A 10,787-nucleotide genomic window follows, 5' to 3' on the forward strand; every position below is an offset into this window, starting at 1 on the left:
CACCCACATCCGGGGGGACAGCGGCACCGGAGATACGCTGTGTCTGCCCCCAACACCCTGCGGGAATGATCTCCAGGGCCGGGCCCCTCTCGACGGTGATGGTGCAGGCACGCTCCAGCCAGGTGAGAGGTGCCACCAACTCAGCGGCTCACCTGGCCCGGGCCTGCACTGGGCACCTGGCCCCTTGCTCACCCACCACAGCGCCTTAGCCGCTGCTCGCCCGCCTGCATTTGGGGGAACAGCGGTGGCAGAGACACATGGCACTTGCCCCCAACGCCCCGTGGGAATGCCCTCCAGGGCCTGGCCCCACTCAACGGTGACGGCTCCAGGCAGGCCGAGAGGCGCTGCCAACGCAGTGGCCCGCCCGGCCCCACCTGGCACCTTGCTCACCTTCCCCAGCACCTCAATCACCTCTGCCACTGCTCGCCCGCCCACCCGCCTACACCCGGGGGCACTGATTGAGAACCATTTTTTAAAAAAACGCCAAGCCAAGGCAGCTTTGTTTGAAGGCCAAACTAGATGAGATGCTGTGAGGTGAGTGAGTGGAGCATCTCGGCATTTAAAAAAATGGTAATAAGCATCAATTGCTGGATGGAGGAGCCACTTAAGAACAAGACTAAAGCGTTAAAAAAACCAACCTTCTGCACCATTTTCATAACCCCAAATGGCCCCTTGGGACTGCTATTTGCCTGGATAGGGGAAATTTTCTAGTTGCAAAGAACACATTGGGGGCATTTGAGACTGGGGGAAATGGTACAGAAGAATAAACTCCCTTCCCAATGTCTCCTGCGTGTCATCGTCTCAGTCCAATGGGCCCAGATGCTTCCAGATATTAATTTTAACAAAAATATCTGGCAGAGGTTCACAGGTTTCTCAGCATTTTGAGAGTCAGTGCGGTACAGGTCTTAGTGTTGGACTAGGGTCTGGGAGACTCAGGTTCAAATCCCCACTCTGCCACTCAAGTGTGCTGGGTGGCCTTGGGCCAGTCACTGTCTCTCTCAACCTAACCTACCTACATCACAGGGTTGTTGTGACAATAAGATGGAGGTGGTGAGTGACATACACCCACGGGAGCTGAAGAGTGAGGGGGAAATAAAGGTAGGTTGATGACTGGCTGGGAAGGACATCGAGTTGCCAACTCCAGGTTGGAAATTCCTGGATCTTTCTGGATATTTGAGGGATGGAGCTGGAGAGGGTGAGGTTTGAGGAGGGGTGGAACCTCAGACAGGTACGATGCCGTGGACTCCACCCTCCAGTGAGAGACAGTCTGGTGTAGTGGTTAAGTGTGCAGACTCTAATCTGGTCGAACTGGCTTTGATTCCCCACTCCTCCACTTGCAGCTGCTGGATGACCTTGGGCAAGCCATAGTTCTGTCAGAGCTGTCCTTGAAAGAATAGTTTCTGTCAGAGCTCTCTCTGCCCCACCTACTGCACAGGGTGTCTGTTGTGGGGAGGGGAAGGGAAAGGACTTTGTAAGCTACTCTAAGACTCTGAGTGAGGGGCAGGGTATAAATCTCTTCTCTTCTTCTCCCAACCAGTCATTCCCTCCTGGGGAACCAGTGTTGCCAATATCCAGGTGAGGACTGGAGATCACTCAGAATTACAACTGATCTCCGGGAGGGGGAGAGGAGATGGAAAGCTGACATCAGAGGAGCAGATAGTGGCAGGTTGATGCTTGGCTGGAAAGGAGGTAGGGTTACCAACTCCAGGTTGGGAAATTCCTGGATATTTGCGGGGTGGAACCTGGAGAGGGTGAGGTTTGAGGAGTGGGTCAGACCTCAGACAGGTACAATGCCATAGGCTCCACCTTCCAAACCAGCCATTTTCTCCTGGGGAACCATTGTTTCCACTCTCCAGGTGAGGCGTGGAGGTCACTCAGAATTACAACTGATCTCCAGGAGGGAGGGCAGAAGTCAGCTGCAGTCAGAGGGGCAGATAACAGTAGGTTGATGGTTACCTCAGGAGGGGATGGGGTTGCCAACTCCAGGCTGGGAAATTCCTGGGGATTTCTGGGGTGGAGCCTGGAGAGGGTGGGGTTTGAGGAGGTCACCACAGCAGATTGATGCTGAGTGCCCAAGGCCTTGGCACTCTCCCAGAGCCTCTTTCTAGAGCTTGTTGTATTCCTTTTCACAATGGCCCTTATTCCTAGTTATATATAAGGAGAGATTTATAACTTCAGTGATAATGGCAAGAGATTTAAAAAACAGCCATTTCAAGAGTCTTTAGTTTTTATAATTTCCCAATTATGTGATCCTGCCCCTCATCTCTTGTGGGTACCAGGCCCATTTAGCCTCACAAAGAAGAACTCATCCCAAACTGAAAAGAAAATCTTGTACCCAGATTTTGTGATAGGATGCAGCCCAGGAATCTGCTTTCAGTGCTAGGATTGAGTATGAAATATTTGAAGGAAAATGCTATGTATCTGCATCATATTTTTCTTCACCACTCAGCAGCCGCAGCTCAACCTCTCCCCTCACCCAGGGAATAAACAAAAGGGCAGTAACATCACTGAGAGATCTGACCAGCCACTCTTGGAAGCAATAAGCTGGGCTACCATTGGCACGACCGAGTACTGGGCTAGAGAGACTTCATTACTGAAATGTTTGGTGGTGCTCTGCTCAGGGCCACACCTTTACCTCCTTCCTTTCACCACTGGCTCTCTGCTAACACCAGGCTCTTCTCTACCGTTAAGCTTGCTAGGTAGGCTTGAGCCAGCTATTCTCTCACAGCCTAACCTACCTCACAGGATTATCGTGATTATGAAATGGAGGGGGGATAATTATGGATGCTGCTCTGAGCACAGGAGCTGTGCACCGCCTGCAAGATGCAGTCGGGGGGGGGGGAAATGGTATTTGAATGTGCAAAAGCCAGTTTTCCAACTCTGAATTTCTATAGTCTTGCAGAAAATTCATTGAGCTGGAGCTATAAAGATCATTATGTGTTTTATTCTCAATTGTGAAGACATATTCCACCTGCAATCTTAAAAGTGGCCAGCAATCACTGTGGTTGAGGGCAGGACAGGACTAAAGGCGAAGGTAGAAAAGCAGATGTATAATTGTACTACTGTATAGTAATTATACCACTGTATAACTGCATACATTTATATAAGTATCTTAGTATTTATCACAGATGCAGACACCATCATAACATTAATTTGAAAATGTTGACCAGTGTTCTGTCTGCTGTTGTGCCGAGTGTTGTTTCTCCTCCCCCCCCCCGGGTATACCATTTTGCTTCTCATCATCTGACGAAAGAGGGTCCCTCAGCTGCTCTCTTCTCTCTTCAGGGGACAGTCCTGTGTGACATCATCCTCCTCAACTTTCTCAAGGGAGCAGACCAGTACAAAGCCAAAAAATTTGAAGAGGTAACTTTGTGTGCATGCAGTACGTAGCGACACTAACTGTCCTACCTCTGACAGCAAGGGGAACGTGTAGGTTATGATTAGAGATGTGAAGGCCCGGAAAAAAACCGGAAAAATTCGGAAAAGAACCGTTTTCCCCCCGTTTTTTTCCCTGAAGCTTTTTTGTTTTTTTCCGAAAAATTGGAAAAATTGAAAAAAGAAAAGAAAAGAAATTGATTATGGAATGTTTTATTTTAACATGATAAATAAAATATTTTAAGACAAGGTGTTCAAATATTTTCCAAATCATTTCTAAAATATATAATGGTATCAGATTGATCTAATTTCTGTGCACTGAGGACAAGCAAGTCCTAGGTTACAAACTGAACTCTCCAATGCAAGAACAAGATGCATTTCTTCCTTTAGGAGGTGCGATTGTCAGAAGAAAATAAAAAGGTTTCAGTTTTGTTTTTGCATGTGGGTGGGTATTCTGTTTGTAATAATTGTTTGGGTACACTATATTTTTAATATGCTAGTTGTGATAATTTCATGCCAAGTAAAAATGTCCATAGTCATTTTTTATGTTCCTAAAGTAACAGAATGACTTTCAATCTAGAAAAGACAAAAAAAATGCTAATGTAGCATTTTTTTCAATTTTTCCGAAAATTTCCGTTTTTTTCCGGAAAAAAACCGGGAAAAAAAACGGTTTTTTTCCGAGCTTCAAAATTTCCGGAAATTTTACATCTCTAGTTATGATGCAGGATGCGCCTCCTCTCTGTGAAAGAAATCACACCTGTTCCTGTCCACCCTCCACCCAACTTCTCCAATCCCCATGGCAGACGGTGTTATTAGTAACCCTCTGTATATCTTTCCCTTGAACTTCCATCTACTCTTCTTGTTTTTTTTCTGACCATGGATCTGTTTCTGCTTGCCATATTCCAGCTTTGATCCAGTTCCACTGAAACCTGCTTCCCATAATCACAGTCACATTTATTATTTAAAATATTTACTCCCCCACTTACCCGAATCCCTTTTCCTTCCATCACACCTCCTATTGCAAACTGTAGCCAGATCTGGGCAGAGGACCCATCTTCCTATTGGCCAGGGTTGGGTTTGCCAGTTGCAGGGTCAAACAAAGAGATCTCCAGGACAGTCTGCCCCACGCTTTTATAGGCACAAGCTGACAGAATACCTGAGAGGACTGTCCTTTAAACTGAAACATTTCTTGTAAGTTGCCACAAACTTAGAAGAGGTGAGAGTCAGATGCTTTAACCAAATGGAGGAAGAAAGGATATGGCCAGAGGAGGTGGGAAGCTAGACGTCTCCTTTTTCTGGGGTAGAACTCAGTCTTGGTACCTTCTGCCTCTACCCTTCTACATTTTCTGCTTCAGTGTAGCAAAGCAACCTAGCAGTTAGGCAAAGAACACAGCAGAAGCCTCACATTTCCAGCAAAAAAAGTTGCTTACTAAAATATGGTTCCTCCTAAACCAATAACTTTTTAAACCAATATGGCTCAGGCATATCAATGTTGCAGTCATGCACAACCAAGACATAACCCAGTTCTTTAGGGAACTAACAAGAAAGGTACCTCCACAAGCGGGATTTCAGCCAATTCCAGTCTCACTTGCCCTGGATTCCCAACATCAGATATTTTCTCATCTTTACCTGTTAAAAGTACTTCCAACAGGTAGGCAAAACAGTAGAATTAACCAAGGACTGGGAATGTGCAGTTTCTTTTGGCAAAGTTGCAAATGGTAAAGAAAGAAAAATATTTAGAGGGGCGGAACAGGCTTGTTCATTAGATAATCAGAGTTCTCCGTTTATTCTGCAATGCAAAGACCCTCAAAATTGTGTGTTGTCACAGGGAATGCAATTTGCATGTAAAGACTTCTGTGGGAAGCAAGGCCATGTTTCAGATGCAGCTTAGGTCTAGCATGTTGGCTTATCTCATAGGGAAGTTCTTGAAACAATTCAGAATAACCTTGTTTATGGCCACACAGCCTCTTCGAAGAATTTCAGATGCTGCACAGAACTGAAAATTTGGTTTTGAATAAACCACAGAATATTTTTTTTGGTAATCCTTAATTAAATTACTTGAAAAAATACAATATATTTGTATAGCTGGTGTTTATGTTGAATATCCTTGACTTCAGCATATGAATTGAGGGGAACAGGAGGAAAAATGCTGGGGAAGGAAGATTCCTTGGAGCGTCAACTTCCAGTAATGCCACACACTTTGGTCTAAGCAATATGCAAACAATAGCTCAGAGCTGTTGATAGGGTTCCAACACACAATTAAGGCACCATGTCCTTTTCCCCCCCCCCCTTCCCAGGTAACTGACACAGCGTCGTCGCATCCAGGCAGCTCCAGCAGCCCCGTGTACCGGAGCAGCCAGGCGTTGGGAGGTCGTTGTGAGGAGAAGCAGTCAACCGATTCGGGGGCCTACTCAATTGGGCTCTAGTAAATAAGGAACCCTGAAGAGGACATGGATACGTTCACTACTTTGCTCTGTTATCGCAGGCCCTAAGGCCCCCCTCCCAATCCACCCTAGCCCTTCAGCATGGACACCCTTATCACCCCTTCCTGTTGAGGGAAGCCGTTGGGTTTTTGTTTTTCACCCCTGTTTTGCATTTTGTCAGGAATACATCATCACATCAAGACGGAAGACAAAATTTTCCCTCCTTCTACATTAGGAAAATGTCAATAACAAAAATGTTCTCTGGAAGAAAAAATGTCTGGATCCCTCCAGAACAAAATAATACATCTTGTGTATTAATAAGGACAAAAGACACACGTGACACCCAATAAAATGGTGAAATGTCTGGACTGGAAACAGACCTGGAAAGGGGATGATCAGAATCTGGACGATACAAGATGTGCGCCTAGAAGAGTGTCCCACAGTGGCGTGTCCACGCAGCAGGTCTCTGATTGCCTGGATAGTCCTGGGCTACCAGCTGAAGCAAGTAAAGGAGAGGCTTTCTCTCCCCCACTGTTTGCCTCAGATGGCAGTAGGATGCTTGAGGAAATGCCTCAGTCGTTTCATGCATCCGTGTGATGCATCTTCTGTCCCCCCACCACCACCAGATATGGTGAGCAGAGTTCCTTCTCTACCGGCACCTTTTGGCAGCAGCACTGTGGCTGTCACATTGAGGGGGGGGATTTTTTTGGAATGGGCCCTTGAGGCCTCGTTGGCCTGTCAAATTGGCAGCCCTTAGGGAAATTATGTTTCTGAAGAAAAATTAAAAGCATGCATAAGCGACTGGACTACAAAACATAGAACTATTTTAAAGACTGGGATGTATTGGACCACAAAGTTCAGAAGAGAAGGGTACAAGTCTTAGGGAGAGCACAGTGATCTCTTTTTATTCCCCCCTCCTACTGCAAACCTCCGTTTGGGAAGGGGAGCGAAAGAGGGGGGGGGAAAGACCTCTGTTGAAAACCACAGCAGGCACTGAGTGCCAGAGGCCACACAAAAGGGAAAGGGGGGGAATGTGAGGCAGCTTCACGGGTCCACTTTGCCACTTGGGGTCCTAAGTCCACGGACACAATTTTGGGCCTGCAAGGGGGGGGTGCTCCGTGGGCTGCTTCAGAAGTGGGATTCAGAACTGGTTATGCAATTTTCAGACAGTATTGCTGAACACTGTACAGAGTGCAATGCTACAGGTTTTACCTTGCTTTGAATGACAGAGCACTGGCCTCTTGATCATGTCTGCTTAATGTATGTGTAGAACCTGTGGGAATCAGACAGACTCCTCAAGCAGGCAGCAAAGTGCTGTTTTCTCTCCCTCCCCTGCTGTCTGCTTTGCAGGTAGTAGAAGCATCCATCCATAAGCTATCGTTAAATAATTGTCCATGGATCATGTTTATAGCATGCAATCATTTTGATGATCACCGAGCTATTACAGCACCATGAATTTATGATCTAAATTCTTTTTGGAAGATTTGTGCTTCAGTCCGTGAGGACAATGTGGATTCAGTAATACACATACACACAGTCTCTAACAAATGTTAATATTGTCATCATTGAGCACATAAATTGTTGTTGTGGGCTTAAACATGTATGTAGGCTCAGGCAACCTCACAAAGATAAGTTACAGTTATGTATCACCTACCTGCATCAGCATTCATGTAATTAATTATATATTCCCCCCTTGAATTATTTGTATACAGTTTCTTGTATGTAGTGTAAAATAAGACACTGATGGTCGTCTGCACATCAGATTTATAATTGTGCAATTATGAAATTATGCAGTCCCTTGGACTGCAAGAAGATCAAATCAGTCAATCCTCAAAGAAATCAACCCTGACTGTTCCCTGGAAGGCCAGATAATGAAACTGAAGCTCAAATACTTTGGCCACCAAATGAGAAGGGAGCACTCACTGGAGAAGACCCTGATGCTGGGAAAGATTGAAGGTCAAAGAAGACGGGGACGGCAAAGGATGAGATGGTTGGACAGTGTCATCAACGCAATGAACATGAAATTGAGCCAACTTCAGAGGACAGCGGAAGACAGGAGGGCCTGGCGGGAGCTGGTCCATGGGGTCGCGAAGAGTCGGACTCGACTGTGTGACTGAACAACAACAACAAATTATGAAATGGGCATCATGAAAAATAAAACAGAAACATTAAGTAATTGCTTTAGCGGAAAAAGGGAGAAAAAAGCCTTCACTTCCCTAAAACAGGAACCAATTGAGTTGTAAACTCCAATTCAGGAATCCCACAGCCACTGTGAGTGGACAGAAAGGAACTAATTAATCCAAGAAACGGGCACTGCATTAAAATAAAAAGGGGAGAAGGAACATTTAAAGAGCTTTTTCTTTATTAGGGATGGGCACAAACTGGCTCACACAAACTAAAGTTCCTGATGAATTTGGCTGGTTCGTGGTTTGCAAACTCAAGTTTGTGGCAGGTCAACTGTCATTAACTTTCCATGAGCTTTCAAGCAGTTTGTGGTGGTTCGTGAATGGATACATTTCCAGATAGACTGTCTCTGCTCAATCTAAATGTTTACCAAATTTCAAAGTAATGGGGGGCGGAACTTGGAGGGCATGTAGAGAAGCATTGGGGGAGGTCCTTTGCGATTTTGATGTCCCTAGCTTGCACAGGATCTGTTCTATACATTCCTGAACCAATCTGTCCCTGGAAACGGGTCTATTCAGAGGGTTTTAAGAGGCTGTGGTTGTACTGTTCTTGAGAAAGCCATCATTGGATCCTTCTGATCCTGTCAATTACCGCCCAGTATTGAATATATCATCCCTGGGCAAAGTAATTGAGAGAGCAGTAGCCGAGCGGCTCCAGAGTTTCCTTGATGACACATCGGCATTGGATCCATTCCAGTCCAGCTTTCACCCTGGCCATGAGACGGAGATGGTGTTGGTCACCCTGACAGACAATCTTCGCAGGCAGTTGGATCGACGTGGGTCAGCGCTGCTGTTATTACTCGACCGTACAGTAGCATTCAACAAACTTTTGACCCACCGCCTTGTCGATATGGGCCTGAATTGATTTTTCTCATTTCTCCTTGGTTGGGGACAGAGGGTGGCGAATATTTATTTATTTATTTATTTCATTTCATTTATACCCCGCCATCCCCGCACGCGGGCTCAGGGCAGCTTACATAGGCACAAAAGTGCAATAAAAAGTAAACAGGTTAAAACAATTTAGGCAAAAATGCACATCTCACAGGATACATAAACGACTAAAATACTCACTCCCTATTGCATATCATGTTGGGGTCAATGGAGGGGATGCCACCAGGTACCCCATATTATGCAGGGTTCCTCAGGGTATCTTTCCCCAATGTTGTTTAACATCTATATTCGTCCCCTCACCCAGCTGGCATGGCATTTTGGGCTTGGGTGCCACCCAGCAATATCTGCTACTGGCCCAGATACCGCCTCACAAAATCTGGCGATGGGTTTCGAGGCCATGGTGGGGTGGGGTGTGAACCAGGAGCTTCTCTCTTGGTTCTCCTGCCAAGTCTGCAGGGGCTCCAGGCCTTGAGTTGGCAAGGAGCAGCTTATTTACTTGGGCAGGACTCAAAGCACTCGGCTCTTTAAAAGCTCACCTCTTTTGGTCTCCGGTTCGGCTCTGGGAAAGGGGAGAGAGTCACCCATTAACAACGCTGCTCCACACTTCAGCTTTTTGGAAGCCCGACAACGTTTATTGAAGACGATTAAAAAATTAACCAATCACTGCATGGTGACAGTGAGTCGACAAAGTTTCAAGCTCTCAGACCCACATGATCTGGAAGGTGAGTGAGTGTTCTAAATAAAGCTGATATTAAACAACCTGCCAGCCATCGCTGGCACCTTCCCTCTTTCTCCTTGTTTCATCTGTTTCCCTCCTACTGCCCGGCCCATAGGGTGGCGGCACAGTCCAGTATGGGAATAAGACTTATGCGGACAATATCTTGGATTTTCGGTTTTTAATTACATGCTAAACTGTATATTTGGATTGTTATACAATTTTATTGTTCTGTCATTGATGTATATCACTCAGAGCTCTGTTTTTACAGGAATGGGGCGATTCATAAATTGAATTAACAACAACCTGCGCCTGTCAAAATGCCTGCCTGTCATTTCCCCGGGAAGCACTTTCCTGGGGGCACCTACTTCTTCTTCTTTCTTTTTTCTTTTTAAACCCCGGGAGGGGATTTTTTATTGATCTTTTAAACACTACAAAAACTAGAACAGAAAAAAGGGAAAGGGAAAGCTACATATAAGGGAGAAAGTAAAGAACCCACTACTAACTAAAAACCCAAGAGAGGAGATCTCCAACTAGCTTTTTATACTTCATTCAGACTTTTCATCTTTGTACTTCTTATGAACTGTGTCAATCTTTTAACCCTTTTAACCATCCCCAGTTACATTTAATTGCCCAATAACAGTGCCCCCCATCATCCCCTAGAAACAAAAGTTCTCAAAGGAACAATTCAGAGTCCTTCAGCCTTTACTTCTTCGTCTCTCTCTTCCGCAGTTTGTAGGAACTTTTCGGGGCTGATGCCCCCTGCTCAGACAAAGAGTCCTCACCAGACGAACCAGTTTCCAGCTCTCCACTGGACTTATCGTCCTCTTCTTTTTTCTTCGTCCTCTGGCCTTCCCAGCTGCTCCTTTAGAAACTCTTGAGCTTTAAGAACAGAGTCAATCTTGACCTTCTTCTCCTTGATCTTGAATATTACTCCTTCTGGAAACAGCCATTTATATCCAATTGAGTTTGTTTGGAGGAAAAACACAAGTTCTTTGTATTTCTTTCTGCATTGTCTTACTTCAAATGGAATATCCTTTAGTGTTCTGACAGCATTCTCCCCCACCTTCAGGGGTGTCGCAGCATCTGCTTTCAGGATAGTATCCCTGACGTGCCTCTTCGAGAATCTTACTACAATTTCCCCAGGCAGATTTCTTTTCTTTATGTATCCTGAATATGACCTGTTGGCCACATCCATGT

The 10,787-nt window shown here is 45.5% G+C and overlaps 1 protein-coding gene across 1 annotated transcript in view; it reads left to right on the plus strand.

Annotated features, from left to right (window-relative positions):
- Nucleotides 1–5,801, plus strand: part of P2RX3 (purinergic receptor P2X, ligand gated ion channel, 3) — a 102,803-nt gene extending 97,002 nt beyond the window's left edge. The window contains exons 11-12 of the mRNA XM_015412087.1: nt 3,286–3,373; nt 5,686–5,801. Coding sequence (XP_015267573.1) covers nt 3,286–3,373; nt 5,686–5,801 — 204 coding nt within the window. The remainder of the gene's footprint in view (nt 1–3,285; nt 3,374–5,685) is intronic.
- The last annotated feature ends 4,986 nt before the right edge of the window (nt 5,802–10,787 follow it).

This window comes from Gekko japonicus, unplaced genomic scaffold, assembly GCF_001447785.1.
Source record: "Gekko japonicus isolate JY-2015 unplaced genomic scaffold, Gekko_japonicus_V1.1 scaffold1475, whole genome shotgun sequence".
Taxonomy (NCBI): Eukaryota; Metazoa; Chordata; class Lepidosauria; order Squamata; family Gekkonidae; genus Gekko; species Gekko japonicus.